The 22,351-nt window shown below is 45.1% G+C and overlaps 2 protein-coding genes across 5 annotated transcripts in view; one reads left to right on the plus strand and one right to left on the minus strand.

Annotated features, from left to right (window-relative positions):
• PLXNC1 (plexin C1) overlaps window positions 1-22,351 on the plus strand; it is a 160,706-nt gene that overhangs the window by 134,280 nt on the left and 4,075 nt on the right. Inside the window, exons 23-28 of one of the 2 annotated variants that reach the window (XM_023226012.2) lie at window positions 1,711-1,814; window positions 13,826-13,880; window positions 16,503-16,534; window positions 16,630-16,737; window positions 17,947-18,110; window positions 20,540-20,687. In XM_023226012.2, the coding sequence (XP_023081780.1) occupies window positions 1,711-1,814; window positions 13,826-13,880; window positions 16,503-16,534; window positions 16,630-16,737; window positions 17,947-18,110; window positions 20,540-20,687 (611 nt within the window). The remainder of the gene's footprint in view (window positions 1-1,710; window positions 1,815-13,825; window positions 13,881-16,502; window positions 16,535-16,629; window positions 16,738-17,946; window positions 18,111-20,539; window positions 20,688-22,351) is intronic. The other variant, XR_002734521.2, reaches the window with a different exon arrangement.
• The window catches only part of CEP83 (centrosomal protein 83), a 196,575-nt gene that overhangs the window by 18,362 nt on the left and 155,862 nt on the right, over window positions 1-22,351 (minus strand). The window contains exon 19 of one of the 3 annotated variants that reach the window (XM_023226650.2): window positions 3,502-5,398. The exons of the other annotated variants lie outside the window; for them this stretch is intronic. The gene's annotated coding sequence lies outside the window, so the exon portion shown is untranslated. Of the gene's footprint in view, window positions 1-3,501; window positions 5,399-22,351 lie in introns of those variants that run through there. 3 annotated transcript variants of the gene reach the window in all.

Here is a 22,351-nt window from a genome sequence, read left to right on the forward strand (position 1 = left end):
TGCTAAGGCACCCCTCTTCTGCTTCCTTCCTTGGGTGACTGTTGAGCCGCTTGAGGACCACTTTAGCTCATCTGGTTAGATATAGGATCAAAGGGGGGAGCCCCAGCCAGGAAACCATGACCCCGACCCCAGATCCCCAACTTCCTTGCCCTGAGCATACATCTTGCAAATGTGTGGCTCTCACTACAAAAGACATGGGCATACCCCGCCCAACAGTCTTGGTCCTGCCGCTGATGAGCAGGTAGTAGCATCCTTACTCTTTTCCTGAGTTTGGGTGTCCCTTGCCTCCTAAAGTAGGAAGGCAAGGAGCAGAGCAAACAGGGAGCCTGGGGACACAGCCTGTCCGCCGTGTCAGGCTTCTGCATGCCTGATGATTTCCCAGACTACCTCCAGGGCTGATTTCTGAGGCAAAGCCATCAACTGTATTGAAATCCAACACTAAGCTAGACTCAGTGGCTCATGCCTGTAATCCCAGCACTTTGAGAGGCCAAGGCAGGCAGATCACCTGAAATCAGGAGTTCAAGACCAGCCTGGCCAACATGGTGAAACCCCGTCTCTACTACAAATACAAAAATTAGCCAGGCATGGTGGTGCACACCTGTAGTCCCAGCTACTCGGGAGGCTGAGGCAGAAGAATTGCTCGAACCCGGGAGGCAGAGGTTGCAGTGAGCCCAGGTTGCGCCACTGTACTCCAGCCTAGGCAATGGAGGGAGACCCTGTCTCCAAAAAAAAAAAAAAAAAAAAAAGAAATCCAACACCAGAAGCAGCTATGCTTGGAGCTCTTACAGCAGAGGCTCAAAAACACAGATGCCCAAAGGGGCAGAAAATACATAAGGGGTGTCAGCCACCTGGGACTACAGAAAGCAGTGGAGCTTGACTTAATGGGAAAGGACTCGCCATCCAAGGAGACAGTGCCATTTGCTTCAGTGATTGCCATGTGGACTGCAGATTGTGTTGTTAGACTGTTCGATTTTTTTTTTTTTAGAGAAATCAGATATCCAGTTTTTTATGTGCAACTTAAAAACTTTTTAAAAAAATTTATAGAGACAGGGTCTCACTATGTTGCCTAGGCTGGTCTTGAACTCCTAGCCTCAGTCCCCCTGCCTCAGCCTCCCAAAGTATTGGGATTACAGGCCTGAGCTGCTACATCCAGCCTATGTGCAATCTTTTAATCTTTAAATGTTGGCACTGAGTTGACACTAAAATAATAAACACCATGCAGGTTCCAAAAAAAGAAAAATCACATTTGTGCACCACATTCTGACCTAGGCACAGGTTGGCAGCCTTGGCCAGAGAGTCTGCACCCTGTGGTGCTGGGGCGGCCGCACACTGATGCCCCCCCCGACCCCAAACAGGAGCCTGCAGAGATGGTTCGTATCGTGCCTCTCTTTGTGAACGTGGGCACGCAAGTGTGAGCATATACAGATTTGCTTCTGGAATTTTTGTTGAAGAGCTTAGTCCCTCATAGAATGCATTATTTTGTCTTCAGTGGTTTTACTTCCAGGCTTATCAGGGAAAAAGTGGTTTGAAACATCACAGCCCTAAACAAACAAACAAACAAACAACAGAACTCAGGCTACTAGTCTGGCTGATACATCTCTACACCTTCAAACAAAGATTTACCACTTTATTCAAGTTTTAGTTATCCGTAAATTTGTGAAAGTGGTAGCATTTTAAAACTCTAAAAAGGAACAAAATGCTCTTTTTCAGAGCTTCAAGTGGGCACACGACAGAAAGAACTTCTGGACATCGACAGTTCCTCTGTGATTCTTGAAGATGGAATCACCAAGCTAAACACCATTGGCCACTATGAGGTAACAGCAAGACTTGACCCCCGTGTCTCCTTCCTCATCCCCAATCCTAGTCCCATGAACATTCTTTTAAAACATCCAGGACTCCCACCCATTTCCTGGAATAACTTGCAGATCAGTTGTGTCTGGGGTTGAAGTTTTCTTTCATTGCTTGTGCAGACAAGCCCATGAAGGGCTCTCACAGTGTACTTGGTGTTCCCTTCTCAGAAGGCTATGATTTTCCTATCTCCTGAACTCTCTCTACCCAGAGGTTCAGCACGTGCCTAGGAAAGCCAGAGAAGAGTTATCCTTTAGCCTCCACTGGGTGCCAAGTATGCTGATGCTAAACAAAGCCCTGGAAGTCCCAAGCCTCGCCTCCCTCCACAACATTCACAGTAGGCCTTGTAACCTTTTGTGTAGGTTCTTTCTTCCTGAAGAAGTTCTAAATTTCCTGTTTGTTTGCAATATTGAGCGATACTTCCTTTGGCCTCTTAACCCACATACTGGGTGAGTGCCGAGGTGAGGGGTGCACGTGACTTCTCAGAGATCTGAGTGCCAGAGAAACCTGCACATAATGAGAAAGGAGGCAGGGAAGGTTCCTGAACACACTGGGATACTGGGGTTCACTTGTTTAGCAGTATTATCTGAATCTTTGTTGAATATCACGCTGTGAAAAGAGCTGGGGCTGCATGGGAGAGGAGCAAAGACCAGGTCCCTGCCCTCACAGAGCCTGCAGCCCTGGGGAAGGGGTGCAGAAAAGGAGGGAGAGACAAGTAAAGAGGCAACACCTTGTATGTAACAGTGCTATGTGGCTTGGAGAATCCAAGAGGCTTCCTGGAGGAGGTTAGGACTGAGCTGAGACCTAAACAATGAGGAGAATTTAGCCAGACTGAGCTAGGGTGCAGGCACATCCAGCAAGGAAGGGAGAGCACACGTGTTAGACTAGCCAAAACTTGAGAGGGGCAATGGCGAGGGGGAAGGAGGGCAGTGACAGCTGATTATAGCCAGTGCTTATGAAGTACTTACACCACACCAGGTACTATTTCCAGCATGTCCCTGTAATGTAACTGCCCAATGGGTTCTTCTTGCCCATTGCCTAGACAGAGCTGATTTATCAAGACAGGAATTGAGATAAAGTAATTCGGCTGTGTGGAAGATGGGAGTTTTATTATTACTCAAATCAGTCTCCCTAAGCGTTCAGGGATCAGAGTTTTTAAGGACAACTTGGTGGGTTGGGGGAAGCCAGTGAGCCAGGAGTGCTGACTAGTCAGGTCAGAGATGAAATCATAGGGTGTCAAAGCTGTCGTCTTGTGCTGAGTCAGTTCCTGGGGTGGGCCCACAAGATCAGATGAGCCAGTTTATTGATCTGGGTGTTACCAGCTGAGCCATCAAGAGCAGGTTCTGGGCCAGGCATGGTGGCCCACGCCTATAATCCCAGCACTTTGAGAGGCCAAGGTGGGCAGATCACTTGAGGTCAGGAGTTTGAGATAAGCCTGGCCAACATGGTAAAACCCTATCTCTAAAATTACAAAAAATTAGCCGGGCATGGTGGTGCACGCCTGTAATCCCAGGTACTTGGGAGGCTGAGGCAGGAGAATTGTTGAACCTGGGAGGCGGAGGTTGCAGTGAGCTGAGAGGGTGCCACGGCACTCCAGCCTGTGCGACAGAGCAAGCAAGACTCCATCTCAAAAAAAAAAAAAAGCAGGGTCTGCAAAATATCTCAAGCACTGGTCTTAGGTTTTACAATAGTGATTTTATCCCCAGGAGCAATCTGGGGAGAGTCAGAATCTTATAGCCTCCAGCTGCATGATCCCTAAACCATAATCCCAATCTTGTGGCTAATTTGTTAGTCCTATGAAGGCAGTCTAATCCCCAGGCAAGAAGGTGGTTTTGGAAAAGGGCTGTCATTGTCTTTGTGTTAAACTGTAAGTTCCTCCCAAAGTTCAGTCTACACCCAGGGATAAGCAAGGGCAGCTTGGAGGTTAGACGCAAGATGGAGTTGGTTAGGTCAAATCTCTTCACTGTCTTCTAACACATCTGCTTCACTGTCTTGTAACAGTGAACGGCATCTGAAAGGTGTTTTTCAGATGCCGTTCACTGTTCACCTTTCAGATGTCTTTCACTGTTATAGTCTTGCAATGGCGGTTTCAGTATTTCGCCCCATTCTATCCTATAACAGTTCTATGAGTCCTATTATTAACCCCACTTTATAGATGGGTACGGTGAGGCTCGGGAGGTCTGGTAACAGCTAGTCAGTGGCAGGGCCAGATTCGGGCCTGGATAGTTGGCTGTAGGGTCCGTGGCTAAACCAGTCTGTGTTGCGGCCTCTTACAAGATGTTGGGGCAGGAAGGCAAGCAGGGAAGATGCAGATCACACAGATGGGAGCAGCCTCTTCAAGAGTTCTGAGTCTTATCCCAAGAACAGTGCGAAGCCATGGGAGGTCCTGAAGCAGGGAGGTTAGTGTTTCAGAAAATGATTGGGGCTGTGTGTGAGATGTAGATAGAAGGGGTGCAAACCTGGAAATAGGGAGCCCCATTAGAAGCTGTGGATTTCTGGTGGGGATTGGTGCTGTCCAGCAATAATGCAGTGGCTCTGGACAGACACGGACACACAAATGGAATCGGATGCTCAGGAGGAGGACACCACAGTCACGTGGATGGGAGGGAGAGTAGGACGCGGGTGCGTGGGGCCAAGGATGTCAGTTGGGGATGACTGTGCAGACGCCTGGAGGCAGGTGCTTTCCTAGAGATGGAGAAGACAGGAGGAGGAGCAGCCTCCCAGCACACTGGGAGGGTAGGCACCCCCCGTTTTTCACAGCTGTACAGTCCCAGGGAGACAGGTCTGCACCAGGAAGGACCCAGGACTCTGCCAGGTTCTCCCCTCGCCCAAGAAGAAGAGAAGAGACTGTTCCTGAGCAGAGCTTCTTAGACAATGGCCAGGGATAGAGAACACCCATCCTTGGGCTTTTTGGCTGAGTGGGTCACCCAGTTTGGAAGTGGTTATGTTGGGTGATGACTAAGGAGGTGCTGCCCCTGCAGCATTGCTAGAGGGAGTCTAGCAGAGAAAGTCGCAGGCTAGCAACCTGCCCCTGTGCTCACTCTCAGACTTGCCAACCCTGGAATCATCTTGCCAAGAGCAGTTGTTCTTAGCTTTTGGAATTCATAAAACTCCCCAGGGAGTTTTCTAAAAGTGTGTATTCTTGGGCTCAGGAATAAGGGGCATCTTTGGCTGTGTTTGGAAAAACACAGACCCAGAGGGAAGGTAATGGCCAGGAGGAGGTCAGAGTCAGAGGTGCTGCCCTGCTGGGTGGAAGTGCTTATCATGGCATCCGTTCAGGGTTCCAGACCTGCAGGCCAGCACCTCCCCCTGTGTCTGGGTGGCAGGCTTGTCTTGGCGAGTGTGGAGGGGACACAGCCTCCAAGGCCCTCCTCTGGTGCTGCTGACTGGAGTTCTTGGCTTGCTCAGCTGTGCCTCCCGCCAGGCCTCTCAGCCACTGTGGGGCACGGGGTGGGCCGCAGAGGCAGGGGATGGGGCTACTCACTGCCATTAATAGGAGGAGGCAGGACAAGTCTCTCCAGCAGGGAGAATGAAGAACCACCACAGCTGTCTGCAAGGCAAGGGGGAAAGCCTGTCAGGAGAGATACAACATCGGTCTTCACTGCAGACATCGGCCGTGCTAGACACCTATCTGCTTAAGGATGATAATGAAATTAATCCGGCCTGTAGTCACTTCCCGTCCAAATGATTTATTGGCCTCATACCCCAGTGTTGCTGCATGGTGGTAATAAATGACAGGCCTAGGACATGAGGGCTTAAAGGATTCTCCTTATGTTAAAAAGCTAAGCCATAAGGCAAATAAACCAGAGCGCCTGAAGGAAACGGGAGGTCCCTGGGCTCTGTGTTCTCTATGCCTGGACCATCTCAAAAGCCCTGTTTTTTAAAACCTGCTTGGAGAAAATCATCCCCCACCACCCTCAGCCACCTACATCTATACTTAATTAAGTAGCGCCTCCGCAGACTCAAAATTTGGGAGTAATTTGACAGGGCTGGGCTGAAGTTTGCTTTTACCCTTTCGTTAAAGAAAAAATTTTCTCTTGAGCACTAGCATTTCCCTCCAAAGAGACAAGATGCTAATTATCAGTCTTATTCACTTACTAAAGTACCCTAGTTTGAGTCACTGTATGTGCTTAAAAGCAAAAAAAAATTTTTTTTTTTTCATTTAAAAATAGGGTCTAATTCGGAGTTTTAAGTGAATCAGACTCACCTCCCTCCAATTAGTCCAAATTAGTTAGGTTTTAAAGTTAATGTGTAGTGACGGCCAGTTGCTCCTACTATCTAAACAAAGTCCCTGCTGTTGGAGAGCCAGCCTGTTTCTTCTTTCCTTGTCTGTCCTTAGGGCAAACACAGTGTAGCTGGTCTCCTCTGAATGATTTACTCTCAGCACATTTGAAGAACAGGTTTCTAGAGGGGATCTGAGGGCACGACAAAAATATAGCATCTCATGGACTAGATGCAGCCCCCAGAGCCCCACATTGCTGGCAGGGCCCTGTCACCTACTGGCTGACACCCTTGGCAACCCCCAGCACTGTGGAATTGCTTTCCGTGACGATAACCATGGCAGCCAGTGCCTGGCACTGCTCACGCGTATTAGCTCAATTAATGTCCACAAAAACCCTGGGAGGCAGGTGCTTGCCTTACTCCCATTTTCCATCTGATGAACACAGAGGAGGGTGCATTTCTGCTCGTGTCATTCTGTCATGTGCAGACAAAGGGTTAAGCGTGTCTTTACACATGAAGCCAGAGGAGTCTTTCTCCTCTATAATTAAACCCTCCCAGCGTGCTTCCCAGCGTGCTTCCTTAACTGGATGTCATTCTGTGTGCGCTGACTATGAAGGGGACTGTGCTTTGCTCTGGTGCCAACAGGGTCTGGGGCACGTGCACCTGCATGTTCAGGGAGTGGGGCATGCTCGTCCCCTGTGACTGTGGCAGGGTGGTTTCTCTGGGGTCCAGCCTTCTTTATCTCACTCGCTACACCCTGCTGTGACCTTTGGCTGGGCCGAGTTATCGCACATGCACCCTGCTGTGGAGTAGTGGCGAGTGTGCAGGACAGGCATTGGGCAGGAAGTTTTCTCTAAAGACCACACTTCTAGTTCTGAGCTGCAAGGTTTTGAGAGGCAGAAGAGTTGTTTAACTGCTGTCGTTAACAGATGTGTACTAATGCAGAAGTGGTCACTGCTAACAAATTTGTAATTCAAAAGATATTTAAAACTCATAGGAATGTCCCAAAGGGTCTGTTAAGTAAGGTCAGCAGTCCTTCTAGTCAAGTCCATCATCTGTGACACTAAAAGGGACTGGACAATCACTAAAGGTCTGCTGCAGTGTGAACGTCTTTAGATATTCATTTAACAAACACGTACAATGCTTCTCGTGTGCTGGGCACTATTCTAGGGCTTTGACCAATAGCAGCTCTTTCCACCTTCTCTACCGCTCCATGAGGTGAATACTATCAGCGCCATTCTGAGGCCCAGGAAGGCTAAGAAACTTGGCCAGCATCATAGAGCTCCTTCACTGATGCCTCAAGGCTGAAAGCAGATGAAATAAGCACTCTAGAGACTGGGGCTCTGCGCAGGGCCTGAGGGATACCTTCCCCAAATCCAGGCTTTCAGCCTGTGCTCCTAACCTCTGAGGCAGCCTGGCTAGAGAGCTTGGCCTGATTGAGGAGAAATCCTGGTAGTTACATTCTCTGATGTCCAATTCATAAAGGGTAACTTCTCTCAAAATCCCAGGGTGAATCTCATGTCTGTGAGTTTATCAAAATGCTTCCCTACTTCTACTTTAACCCTCTTTTTGGCCAGCAGTCTGTGAAGATGACAGTTACTTTAATCCAAAGGGAGGCCTCTCTCAGGCATCTGGGCTCCGACAACCCCAACCCAACGGGATCACTCTTAGAGTCTTAAGTGTTCAGGGTTTCGCAGTTTCCCACACATTCTTGGTGGCCCAACTCCCTCAGGAGGAAGACAGTCTCAGGTTATCACTAATAGTCCGCAGAGGGAGCTGGCTAGTGGCCTGAAGGTTAATTTCAAGTAAACAAGAGAGAAGCAGGAGCCCTGTGGCATTTTCTCTGGTTTCCAGCATCCTGTAAGCCCTCCCCTGGGTGTCCAGAACCTTCTGTGTGATTTGACCAGCCTGTGGAGGACGTTCTGATGGCCCCTTCCAATGCACTGGTGAACCCCTGTGCTGAAGGACTCGGCAAGGCTATCCCTCAAGCCCTGACAAACAAGATTTTGTTTTCATCAGTTTCCAGCCTTGGGGCGTCAGTGAGAAGAGCTGAGGGAGAAGACGATATTGACGGAGGGAGAGCAGTCTTGGCGTGTGGCTGCTGGGACAGGATGTGGAATAGAATTCTGTTTTCACATAATATTGTTTCAGCAGAAAAGGTGATTTCAGGAATGAGAGATTTCAGAGTTTCTGTGTGGTGATTTGATTATCATGTTTTTAGATTTTTTTCCTTTAAATTATCACAATATTCAGAACGTATTCATAATTTTTCATAAAATTTACAGCTACAATGCTAGCATTTCTCTTAGGCGAAGCCATATGAAATTGCCAATAGGTGACCATATTTACCTACAAAAGTAGTAGTTTCATAAGGTTAAACATAAGTTCAGCCTTACATTTCTAGAAAATCTCTTTTCATGGAATTCTAAGTTATGCCGTAAACATGGTATCTTATAAAGAAATCTTACCTTCACTTGCAAATGGTTTGGAAGATGTGTAGCTCCTGTTTATTTTAGAAATGACTTTAAGTTGTTGATATGGGTCTGTTTCTCCCTGAGTGGTTACAACTCCTCATTCTAATGATGGGAAAGTCTACAGTCCATCTCTGACACTTCTAACGTGGGGTGGCCCCAATTCCCCTCCATTGATGATTGGAGGGGAATCGCCTGTTGTCACATCGAATCTTAGAACACTGTGAGACTGGAAGGAATTTAATTTGAAATTGCCGTGCGTACCAGTTCTGCTCTGGGCTGGAAAAACAATCCTGCTGCAGATCCAGCTAGTGACATTAATCTTTCTTTGATTTAATTTGGTTTTCATCCCTAAAGTAGGGGCCCAGAGGATGCTCCCTGCCTCACAGGACTAGGGGACGATTAATGAGTCACTCTTAGAAGAGCATTTAGAGCTCCTCAGATGGAACAAACGGCATCATCTTTTTAACACTCTGCATTCCAGGGCACTTTTCAAAAAGGCATTTCTGTCCTTACCTCAGCAGCAGCTGACTTGTGCTAAAAAGAAAACGGAAACCTTTCCCCCACAAACATCTGTAAATAAACTATTTTTCTGTCTTTATAATCGTGTTAAAGTGTCACATGGGGGAAATGTTCCAGCTCTAGAGCAGCTGTGAAAGTTAGAAATGCACACACACACACACACACACAATTCATCCACTAATAAAATGCTTCTACACTTGCTCTTGGGAGATAATTTCAGAGTAAAACTTCCTTGGTACAAGCTGTGTCTATGCTATCTTAATGCCTGAGCACAGCACCAGCAGCGGCCTGTTGCCAGCTCTTGAAGAGACATTTGAACTTTTGGCAGTGCTCCTTATTAGAAGGCCCATCCGCGGTGTTTGTGATTATAGAGTAAGGGTGCTCGCTTTTGGCAAAACAAAGCGTCTGACAGTAGTGAAGTATTGGCTCAACACTCAATGGGAGACATTTGGGATTCATTCTTTGACAATTACCCAGAATGAATCACCAGCTTCCTTTTATAAAAGGGTATTTATTGGCTTAGAAACAGAGCATATCCAGCTCTTCGTGGGGAGGAATTTTGTGACTATGTTCAAAGCTTCTCATAAACTCAGTGTCTGAGTATTGCTAAGGGGGTGCCTGCATAGAGCATTTGCTTTAATTGCATCAAATATGGAGGAGAATTGAAAAATCAGCCAGCAAACAACAGCTAAAGGGGAAAAGGAGAGGATGCTCGGTAGTAGGAGCAGAATCAAAGAGCTCAGTAAGAGTTAAGAATCCCTGCTGGAGACACTTTGCAGAGGCCTGATGGCCCCAGCTGGCCCCTGCCTAGTGCTGCCCCCACCCCACCACCAAGATATGCACACCAGCAGTTGGAGGCCTCTGGACTAAACTTAGCGGCTGGCTGGACACAGCTGGCTGGACAGCTATGTTTGAGGGCCTCTTGAGGGCTGGCTCTTGCTCTGTGTTCCTCCCTATGGGTGCAACCTGAAGGAGATTAGGTTTTAATCCTTTGGTGCTTGCTAGGCAGGCTTGTACATTCTGATAACCAGTGTGCATCAGGCCAGAAGAGAAATTCTAGGTTTCCACTCTGTCCAAACTGGGAAGGCCAGGTCCAAATTAATAGAATTGAGAACAGCTTTGGAGCTTCAGAGTGGAGGGAAAAGTCACTTAGCTGATAAGGTTCAGAAGTGACAGGGTCAGTCCTCCAGAATGAAGGGGATTTGTGGATCTCTGACCCGCCTCCTTCTTGCCACCCCTTTGTCTTACAATTTTGTGAATGAGCCCCTCCTCCCATGGAGCCAGGCCTGCCCCTAGCACCTTGGCATCTTTGTCCCCCTCTGCCCGAAGGGCACTTCCTCGCCTGGGGATTTGCGAGTGCCCATCAGGGTGTGGGGGAGGGGCACTGTAGAGCCACTTGACCCTGGTCTCCATGGTCCCAAAAGGTCTCAGGTGAGAACGCTTGACTTTAACTCCAAAAGAAGCAATATATACAGGGGACTTTCTTTGTTAAATGTATACATTTAAAATCTGTGGCAATTCTTATCAGTTCTATTGTGAAGCATAATTTTTGAGACAGGGTCTTACGCTGTTGCCCAGGCTGGAGTGCAGTAGCACAGTCATGGCTCACTGTAGCCTTGATCTCCCAGGCTCAAGCCATCCTCCTGCCTTAGCTGGGACTACAGGCATGTGCCACAATGCTCAGCATTGTTTTGTTTGTTTTGGTGGGGAGAGATGGAGATCTGAGTTCCCCAGGCTGGTCTTGAACTCCTAGGATCAAGCAATCCTACTGCCTTGGCCTCCCAAAGTGCTGGGATTACAGTCATGAACCACTGTGTCCAGACAAAATATAATTTATGTTACCATAAAGCTCATTTGTTTAAAGTATACAATGCAGTGGTTTCAGGTTTACTTATAGAATTGAGCAGCCATTGCCACAATCTAATTTGAGACATTTTCATTGCTCCCAAAGAATCCTTGCATTCATTAGCAGTCATTCCTTATTTCACCCACCCCTGCTTTAGCCAACCAGTAATCTACAATCTATATAGATTTGCCCGTTTTGGACATTTCATATATTCTTGTCTTTTGTTTTAGATTCGTGGGTACATGTGCAGGTTTGCTACAAGGGTATACTGCATGATGCTGAGGTGTGGGCTTCTATTGATCCCATCACCCAGACAGTGAACATGGTACCCAAGAGGAAGTTTTCCAGCCCTTGCCCCTACCCCCTTCCCACTTTTAGAATCCCTCGTGTCTACTGCTCCCATCTTTATAGACATTTCATATAAATAGGACCATACAATATGTGGTCTTTTGTGACTGGCTTCTTAGCATGTTTTTGTAGTTCATCCATGCTGTAGCATGTATCGGTAATTCTTTTATTGCATGCCAATTTTTGGTACTATATTGATACTACATGAACTAATACATAGTAATAAAGAATGAACTACTTGTAGTTGCAACAGGAATAAATGTCATAGACCTTATATTGACCCTCAAAATCTAGACACAGTACTACTGTATGATTCTATTTATGTGATATCCAAGAACAGGCAAAATTCATAAATGGTGATGGAAGACAGAAAAGTAATCACCACTGGATGAAGATGGGGTGGTCACTGTCTCGGAAGGGACAATGGGAGCACTTTTCAGGACCTTGCAATATTTTATATCTTGATAAAGGCGGTGGTTATGTCAGTATATATTTAATGTGAATAGCCATCGAACTGCACACTTAATATTAGCAAAAGTTAAGCATGTCCCACACGTTATGCTTAAATTTCAAAGCTTTTATTAAAAAGTATATGCAAATTTTGTGATTTTTACAAGCTTTTGAAAAAATGTCACAGGTTGAATATCCTTTATCCAAAATGCTTGGAACCAAAAGTATTTCAGATTTTGGAATTTGCTTGGATTTTAGAATATTTGCATATACATAATGAAATATTTTGGTGACAGGACCCACGTTTAAACACAGAATTTATTTATGTTTCGTAAATATGTTTATGTTTCGTAAATACCTTATACACAGAGCCTGAAGGTAATTTTATATAATTTGTGCACAAATCAAAGTTTTTATAGGGTTTTGACTGTGACATGTTATCATAAGATCAGGTGTGGAATTTTCCACTTGTGGCACCATTTCAGCACCCAGAAAGTTTCAGATTTTGGAATATTTTGAATTTTCAGATTAGGGATGCTCAACCTGTATATACCTACAGAAAAAAAAAAATTATAAGCGTACTGCTGGATGAATTATCACCAAGTGAGCACATCCTGAAACTACCACCCATGTCAAAAAATAGAAGCCCTCTTCTGGCCTTTCCTAATCACTACCGCTGCTCTCTTCTCCAGATATCTAACATGATGGTTTTGACCGTTTGGGTTTTTTTTTGTTTTCAAGCTCTATGTAAATGGAATCATTCAGTATACTTTCTTTTCTGTCGAGCTTCTCCTGCTCAACATTTATGATGGTAAGATTTACCCATGTGGCATGTAACAGTAGTTTGCTCATTTTCATTGCTTTATAATCTGTTGTATGAATATGCCCCAAATTATTCTAATGATGGATGTTTGAGTTGTTTCCAGTCTGGGACAATTACAAATAGCTCCCTATCAGGATTTATACTTATTTCTGTGGACTAAAGACCTACATGTGAAACGGCTCTGTCACAGGGTAGACACCAACTTTATATACCACGATTTCTGAAAACCTGTTTCAGCATTTCTTAATAGAGTAGTGTCATAGTCAGTTAGGGCTGCTTTAACAGAATACCATTGACTGGGTGGCTTAAACCTTTCTTTCTTAATAGTTCCAGAGACCGGAAGTTCACAGTCAGGGCAAAGTACTAGTAGCTCGGTAAGGACCCTCCTCCTGGTTTGCTGAGAGCCATCGTCTTATATCCTTGTGTGGTGGAAAGCAGAGGGGACCAGCAAGCTCTGCTGTCTCTTCCTTTTCCTCCTCTGTTTAGAGACAAGGTCTCACTCTGTCGCCCAAGCTGGAGTAGAGTGGCACAGTCAGGGCTCGCTGCAGCCTTGAATTTCTGGGCTCAAGTGATTCTCCACCCAAGCCTCCCAGGTAGCTGGGACTACAGGTGTGCACCAATGCGCCCAGCTAATTTTTACATATGTTTTTGTAGAGAGGGGTCTCCCTATGTTGCCCAGGCTGGTCTCAGAACTCCTGAGAGTGATCCTCCTCTTCTTCCTCCCAAAGTGCCGGGATCGCAGGAGTGGGGCACCATGCCCGGCCCTGGTGTCTCTTCTTATAAGGGCACTATTCCCATCATGAGGGCTCCAACCTCATGACCTAGCCTCCCAAAGGCCCTACCTCCTAATACCATCACACTAGGATTAGCATTTCAACATAGGAATCTGGAGGAGACACAAACATTCAGTCCACAGCAAGTAACAATTTTTTAACCTCAAAAAATGAAACTGGCCTAGGTCTTTCCTGGCCTCTGAGAATTGGGGGGAATGTTCTCACCCACCTTCCGTCTGTCCCACAGGGTCCTGGCCTCCACCTTCTGCGTACTACCCTACTGCCTCCCATGGCCTCATCAGCCTCCTCCACAGGACCATGAGCCCCTTGAGGACAGAGAGACTGTCTTGTTTGTCATTTAGTCCCAGCCTCCAGCGCAGTGCCCAGAACTTAGTAATTCTTGATAAATATTTGATTTAATAAGTGAGAGCATGTAAGATCCATCCAGCCATCTAATTCCTGGGTGAAGTTGAGAAATCCATTACATTTTGAAAACTCATGTATCTTTTATCTTTGGTTTCAGATATCGAACGGATCCACTATAAAAGTCTTTAAGAAGATAGCAAACTTTACTTCAGGTAACCAATATAATATTGTAACATTTTGTTCTCACCCAGCTTCATAAAGTACTGCTGTTTGTCTCTCAGCTGTATTGTCACAAAGGTGAGACTGAGTTGTTGCTATGTAATTCTCTGAAAGCTGAGACAAACCATTTCGATCTCTTTCCAGTCCTAAGAATGTGATCCCTGCAAGAAGGAAAGGAAACTATAAATGGTGGTTGGCCTGGACTGCCCAGCACTGAGGAAGTGGCTGCCTCTTTATAGCCCTAAGCTCAGGGCAGAATCTCATAGCTTTTTTCCAACCCTTTAGAAGGATGGGGGCTAACAGAGGAGATCCCCCTGGCAAACTGAGAGGGAAGAGTACAGATAATCATCACACAGCCCCGCAGCAAGTGCTGAACAAACAAGATAATCCACTTAGAAGGTCCAAGTCTCCTGTGATAGCACTTGCAAAATTCCCAGAAATTGGAGAGAGACAACTAACGGGGGAACTTTTATGGGAAAGTCAATAGGCTGGTCTCTAAAGTGATTTTCTGCTTCCCTGATAGCCCTGGGGCAGGAAATTCCTGTTCCAGGTTTGTCTCCAGAGAAATTATACCCCAGTCAAGACAATCAGCTCTCAGCCCTTGGAAAGGTTCTGAGCTCCTACCAGACAGGCTCCTTTCACACACACAGCCAGAGGTAGGGAGGACTTCCTGACTCCTGGATTCACTATTAGAAGGAGCAGGGAGCATCTGGTCAGTGCCAACGGAATGTGGGGCTTCTGATTATACAGACAGGATAATTGGGTAGGACTCCTTTGGGGAAACCCACCTTCCATCACTACATGGGGCTGTGGTGAAGCCATCTTGCAGAGCTGCTGTCATTCCAGCTTAAGGGGGATGGTGTCTTTGTGTTGAAAGTGGAAGAGCTGTGGTTTTTAGGTTTCAAAGATTGGCCTTTTGAAGAGCCTGTTATTTGGGGACTGAATAGTAGAATCTTAGGTTTGGATCTCTTCGTGGGCCCTCCAGTCAGTCAGCACTGCTACTGGTTCCCATTCATTGCAACTGAGAGCCACCATCTTATCATCCTGCTAATACTCTGCACCTCCTGTACCTCTGTCCTATCATCAGCCCCTCTGTCAAAATCCCAACCCTGGATGAACCCAACGATTATCTTTTCCTGACCCTACAGCTAGGGAGCCACAGAAGAAAGGCACATAATGGCACACTGGGGGTCACTATAAGTTCACAGTGCCCAACTTGACCAGGGCCCTCCACACAGCCTGCTCTCATTGGGTTTCTCTGGGCAGCTCATCTCTGTGTTGTCCATAATGTCTGCCTTCTCTCCTCAAAGCTTTGGCCCACACAGCTCTCCTCTCAGCAGATGACTTCACCCTGTACTCTTTACAGAGAAAACAAATCAGAAGTCCCTCAACAGCCAATACCAAACCTACCAACCTTACCTGCACCTGCCTTTTTCCTTGATGCTCATGGGCTGACCTTCTTCCATTCAAGGCCAGTCTCTCACCTGTGCTTTGGGTTCCATCATCCTTTCCAACCTTCTCTATCCTTATACTACCGTTAATCTCTTTTCTCACCTGTACTTTTTTTCCCCTCTCCATCTACTCTCCATTTTCCATTAGCATTTCAAGATGTGCTAGTCTCTCTCATCTTTAAGACAATGTCTTGCTATTGCCCAGGCTGGAGTGCAGTGGTGCAATCATGGCTCACTGAAGTCTCAACCTCCTGGGCTCAAATGATCCTCCCATCTCAGCCTCCCAAGTAGCTGGGATTATAGGAGTGTGCTACCATGCTCAGATAATTTTTAAAAATTTTTGTAGAAATGAGGTCTCGCTATATTGTCCAGGCTGGGCTCAGGCAGTCCTCCTGCCTTGGCTTTCCAAAGTGCTGGGATTACAGATGTGAGCCACTGAGCCTCTCTCAACTTTAAAACAAATCAAATGCTTTACTTCCTCTCTTCCCTCCATTTACCACTCCCTTACCCTTTACAACCACATTTCCTCACACTGCACTACTCTCGGCTTGCTCTGTGAGCACCACCTCATTGTCCTTTGGGATCCTAGAAAGGGTCACCTCCTTCCTACCTTTGGGCCTCCCTGCAATTCGCCTAGCTGACTCTATCTCTTCATTAGATTCAGCTCAAACATCCCTTCCTCAAAAACTCCTGGACTAGATTTAGTCTCTTGTTAGATAATTTCCTAGCATATAATTCTCCTTCATAACCTTTATCACAATTATAATTGTGTACCTAGAAGTTTGATGTCTCTCATTGGCTAGAATGCAAATTTCATCAGGGTGGGAGCTAGGTCTTATTCATTGCTATATGCCCAGTAGTCCCTGGCACATAGGAGGTGCTCTAGGTACATTTGTTAAATGAAGGAGGCTTGAGTCTCTCCTACCAGCAGGAGATCAGAGATCACTAGGGAATCTACTTCCCCCTCCAATCCCTAGCCCGTCCCATCTTCACACTATTCTTAAGATCTTAAGATGCAGCAGAGGGAAAAATGTAGCTCAAGTCAAAAAGCTCAAGTAACTTCAGTATATAGCACAAATGGGGCTTTTTATGAGAAGACCAATTAGCCCACGGTTGGCTTTTTTTTAATGGACTGCTTTCTCTCCCTCTTTCTCTGGCGTTCAGATGTGGAATACTCAGATGACCACTGCCATTTGGTGAGTTCAGGCTTTCTTGTGCTCACCGCTGAATTGCATGCCTTCTGTAGCATGGATGGTCTCCTTGGGTAACGCTTCTGCTGTCTTCCCTTCAGATTTTACCAGATTCGGAAGCATTCCAAGATGTGCAAGGAAAGAGACATCGAGGGAAGCACAAGTTCAAAGTAAAAGAAATGTATCTGACAAAGCTGCTGTCGACCAAGGTACACTTACTGTTCTGGGAGCACTTTATGGCTACCTAGGGGGTGTATGATATGTTTGACTTAATTTCCACTGAAGTGTGAAAATGTTACAAATCCCTTGTGCCTTCTAGCAAAGCAAAATGAAGGTTTAAATTGTAAACACTTCCTACCCCGTTCTTCTTTTTATACACTACAAAGATAAAAGCACTTTACAAATTTGTACTGTAGTATCTTCAGTCAGAGATTTAATATTGTTCTCAGTATCTTTCCCCACCATTTCACTATTATTGTTATTTTTTAGGTTGACAGCATAATTATTCCTTTTTGTTTACTTGTTTTTATAGATGTGCAATAAAACTCCCTTTTTGAATTGCAAATAAAATGAAGAGGATGGGAAGGGTCAATGGCTATAAACCTAGTAAATCTTACTGATTTTTGTTTTTCATTTTAAAATTAAGAATTCTCCTCACGCATAAAAGTGTCAGATGTGAAAGCCGGTGGAATACCAAACTGGGAGCAAATTTTACTTTATCTGGCTTTTAGTGGAATTAACAGAAGTCTGTGGTGATCTTTTTTTTCTCCCCCTCTGGAATGATGAGCACTATAAATGCTATTATCTACACTTGGCCCCAGTAACTTTGTGGGCATGCTTCTTCAGATTATAACAAAGAATCTGCTTAGAGCTTAGGAGATTTGTTTAGTGGGCAGAGGACAGCCCAAGCCTCTTGATTTTCTCAGCTGTCCCATAGAGCTCAGCCTATTTGGCTTTTGTAAAATACTCAAATGCTTTGGAAAGTACACAATAAAACCTTATGATAGAAATATATGCAACAGGAAAAATTCTGGGAACAGAGCAGCATCACTTGAGCTTTTCCAGGCTGAACATAACTAATAAAAGCCAAATATCCGTGGCTTCCTGGTTTATGTAAACAGCCCTACAACTGACATTTCAACTGCTAGAGATTTCTGAGATGTCCTCCCAGTTGACTAAACAATGTTGTTATCAGCAAGAAGCTTATGAACCAAATCTAAACCTGGGCATGGATTTTCAGGACTTTTGTCCCATACTGTGAGCACTGGCCTCATTTGACAATTTTACATTTTTCTCTTCAGTTTGTTTTTCCCTGTTTTGCACATTATTTTCCCTGAATTTGGATTAGATTTTGCTATTACATTTTCCAAACCACTACCACAGTTTTTAATCTCCCAAATCTGATGTCTGTCTTTCAGGTGGCAATTCATTCTGTGCTTGAAAAACTTTTTAGAAGCATTTGGAGTTTGCCCAACAGCAGAGCTCCATTTGCTATAAAATACTTTTTTGACTTTTTGGACGCCCAGGCTGAAAACAAAAAAATCACAGATCCTGACGTCGTACATATTTGGAAAACAAACAGGTGGGAATGTAGGTGATTATTGCCTGTTTTCAAGAATCTGGGACAGAATATTAACTAAAAAAAAAGACATAGATAGTTACAGAAGGATTCATTTATCTCTATATCAGAATCTTTGGGCTTGGTAAGCTATCATGTCAAAGTAGTTTCTTATTCTGTTACTATTTTTAAACAATAAAGGAAACCATTCCTGTGCCAAGAATCCTATTCTTGAAGACAAACTATTATCTTTGGTGCATGATAAAGACTTTGTCTCAAATGTTAAGCTGACCAGCAAAGAATGAGAAATTAATATTTGTGGTTTTTTTTTTTTTTTTTTTTTTTGAGACGGAGTCTCGCTCTGTCGCCCAGGCTGGAGTGCAGTGTCCGGATCTCAGCTCACTGCAAGCTCCGCCTCCCAGGGTCACGCCATTCTCCTGCCTCAGCCTCCCGAGTAGCTGGGACTACAGGCGCCCGCCACCTCGCCCGGCTAGTTTTTTGTATTTTTTAGTAGAGACGGGCTTTCACCATCTTAGCCAGGATGGTCTTGATCTCCTGACCTCGTGATCCGCCCATCTCGGCCTCCCAAAGTGCTGGGATTACAGGCTTGAGCCGCCGCGCCCGGCAATATTTGTGGTTTTATATCATTTTTGCATTAGAGAAAATGTTATGATAAACCATTTTTGGTTCCTAATCAGTTACTTTGCAGTCCCAAACTGTCTATACTCATTGTATACAGATTTTTATTTTATCAAGTGCAGTACTCAGATACTCTGATAATTAGCCAGAAGTCTATATTTTGTTTTGTATTTTGATATTTTATCTTAAGCACAGGCAAGGCATCCAAATTTTGCCTCCTCAGTAAAGAAATGTAGCTCATGATCTCTCTTTGAAATGCTGTGTGCATGGGCTGGATAAGACTCAGAGTTATGATGAAGTAGAACTTCTCAGTGCAATAACAAGGCTTTCCAGGCACTGAAGGCAGCCAGGTCACTTTAAATGAGTATCAAAAGCTGAAGTTTCAGAGCTCTAGGGCTAATCTTCCATTTAATCCAGATCTATCCCAATTCTCTACACTAGCTTGCTCCCTTCTCTTCCTGTGTTCTAGTGTCTTTTTTTTGAGACAGGGTCTCACTCTTGTTGCCCGGGCTGGAGTGCAGCGGTGGGATCTCGGTTCACTGCAACCTCTGCCTACTGGGCTCAGGTAATTCTCCCATTTCAGCTTCCCAAGTAGCTGGAATTCGAGCATGCCACTGCACTCAGCTAATTTTTAAAACTTTTTGTGAGATGAGGTCTCACTACATTGCCCAGGCTGGTCTCAAACTCCTGGACTCAAGCCATACTCCTGCTTCAGCCTCCCAAAGTAGTGAGATTACAGGTGTGAGCCACTGCCCCTAGCCTGTTCTAGCCTCTTATGTCCAGTCCCTGCCACTCCCAACCACTCCCACATCAAGCCTGGGAGTTGAGGGCCACCATTCCACCTTGAAGATTATGGCATCTGATCAGGGCAGCAGCCAGGACAGTAAAGCTATTGGGAGACCCAGCAGCATATGGTGGAGATAATGAGCTAGGCCAGAGTTGAAAAGGAGATAATGGAAGGACTTTGAACCAGTCCCAAGTTCATCTCCGGGTATTTGAGTACCTACTATGGGCCAAGCAGTTAGGTGCTGGAGATATAGTAACAAAACAGATGAAAGTCCAGGTCCCATTCTAATAGCTGGGGACAGACACTAAATGCAGTATGTAAACAGTAGTACATTAGCAGATGATGAGTGCAGTGGAGAAAGTAGGAAAGGAGGCTAGTATGTGTCAGGACTAGGTGATCCGAGAAGGCCTCACAGAGATGGTGACACTTGAGCCAAGTCTTGAAAGAAGAGAGGGCATAAACCATGAGACTACCTGAGGCAAGAAAGTTTCAGGCAGACAGATGCCAAGAGCACAAGTTGTGAGGCGCATGCTTGCTTGGCCTGAACAACAGCAAGGAGTACAGGAGAGTTGAAATGAGTGTGGTGAGGAGCAGTGGGATAGGAGGGCAGAGGGCCAGGTCGTGCAGGGTGTTATCCAGAGGGAGATGGAGAGCCTCAGAAGGTTGGAGCAGAGGAGAGACATAGTCTGATTCTGTGTTGAGAGGACTGCTGATAGGCGAGAACAAACTGTCAGGAGACGGGAAATAATCCAGGTGAGAGAGATTATATATATAATCAAGAGCTATCTGGAGAAAATTCTTGTCCATGGCCACTTTCAAACTTACCCTCCTCTATCTTCCTCTTCAGTAGCTCTGGCAGTTAACCTTTTCTTGTTCTTTCCAAGTGAGCTTCTATCAGTTGTTTGGCTAAGCAGAGTTGTATACTTCAATAACAAGGACAAAAACACTCGTTTACAAACTGTGATAAACAGACCATTGGCTTCATGAGTGGCCCTATTTGAAAAGAGATTATTCTCTCTTTGAACAGCCTTCCTCTTCGCTTCTGGGTAAACATCCTGAAGAACCCTCAGTTTGTCTTTGACATTAAGAAGACACCACACATAGACGGCTGTTTGTCAGTGATTGCCCAGGCATTCATGGATGCATTTTCTCTCACAGAGCAGCAACTAGGGAAGGTAAGGTCCAGCTTGAGTATTTCCTGTATGAGTCTTATGAGTTTGACACACTTGTCTTTCTGATAAGCATTCAAATAACAAACAATTGGTCTAAACTACACCAGCTAAAAAGAAATAGCAAGGGCCACTGTAAATTTGCTGTTCTTTAAAATCTGTCTCATTATTTTTAATCTAATTTTTTAAAAGGGAAAAACAAAATAATTAGCCCCACCTGACTGCAGAATTCTTCCTGTGAAAAACTTGATCACAAAGTATGCGTTTTGTTTCCTAGAAAAACATTCTATGGACACTGATAAACTGTTAACCCAAAATATGCAACTATTGAAATTTGCCTAAATCAATTCTATTTGAATATACATAAAATGCCTATTTGAATATAACACATTGCTTATAGGACAGAAAATCTTGCCCGAGATTTCTAACAATACCAGTTTGTCTGTTTCTAATCAAAGCATGAGTACTGTTTTCCTATGGTTTTCTTTGCTGATCCTAAGAACGCAAAGAAAGGTAGAAATACAGAGCAAACTTTGAAAGAGATGTTTTGGTCTTATTTGAGCGCTCCAAAATATACGAAACTGAGTAATATCTGTGCCTAATAGATCTTTGAACACTGAGGAGGAGTTCTTGGGTAGGACTTTAAGAGTACCTGGAATGAGTGGAGACTGATGTTCCGTAGGTGCCTCAGACTCCCAGTCGTAATCTAAACTCTTTACCATCAGTATTTCTGCAAAACAAACCTGTTTTTACTTTTGTCTTCCCTAGCATTGCCTAGTCTCTCAAGGTAGCATCCTCAACGTCATCTTTGATTCACTCCTCTTCCTTCCAACCTCTATCCCCAAACTATTGTTTACCACTCACTTCTGTCTCAAATGTCTGTCCCTCCCTCCTCCTTACTTAGCCTTATCACTTAGCGTTATCCCTTCATCCTATCCCTACTGGGATAATAATTGCTTCCTAATTGGGGTCCTTGCCCCTGCTGTCTACCTATCCCCTAAACTTTTCCTTTTCACACGCTCTCAGGTAATCTTTCTAAAACATAAATCTGATGTTGTCAGTCTGCTTCTTAAAAATTGCAAATATTTCCCATTACTACCTACCAGCTAAAGTCTTCACAGTGCAACATAGTGCTTCCTGATGGGCTTCAGCCCTCTTTGCTGGCCTCGTTATTTTCTTGCACACTCCACATACCCACTGTGCTACAGCTTTTACTTTTCATGAACTTGTTCTCACACCCCTTTGCTCATCTTTCCTGTCTCACAATCCCTCTGTCTAGTAAAATCCTCCCCATTCATTCATCATAAACATTTTATTCATTCAACAAACATAATTTCCTAATGATGACCAGGAACTGTAGGAGACAGGGCCGGGCGCGGTGGCTCAAGCCTGTAATCCCAGCACTTTGGGAGGCCGAGATGGGCGGATCACAAGGTCAGGAGATCGAGACCATCCTGGCTAACATGGTGAAACCCCGTCTCTACTAAAAAATGCGAAAAAAAAAAACTAGCTGGGAAAGGTGGCCGGTGCCTGTAGTCCCAGCTACTCCGGAGGCTGAAGCAGGAGAATGGCATGAACCCGGGAGACGGAGCTTGCAGTGAGCCAGGATCCGGCCACTACACTCCAGCCTGGGTGACAGAGCAAGACTCTGTCTCAGAAAAAAAAAAAAA

Source organism: Piliocolobus tephrosceles, chromosome 10 (assembly GCF_002776525.5).
Source record: "Piliocolobus tephrosceles isolate RC106 chromosome 10, ASM277652v3, whole genome shotgun sequence".
Classification (NCBI taxonomy): domain Eukaryota; kingdom Metazoa; phylum Chordata; class Mammalia; order Primates; family Cercopithecidae; genus Piliocolobus; species Piliocolobus tephrosceles.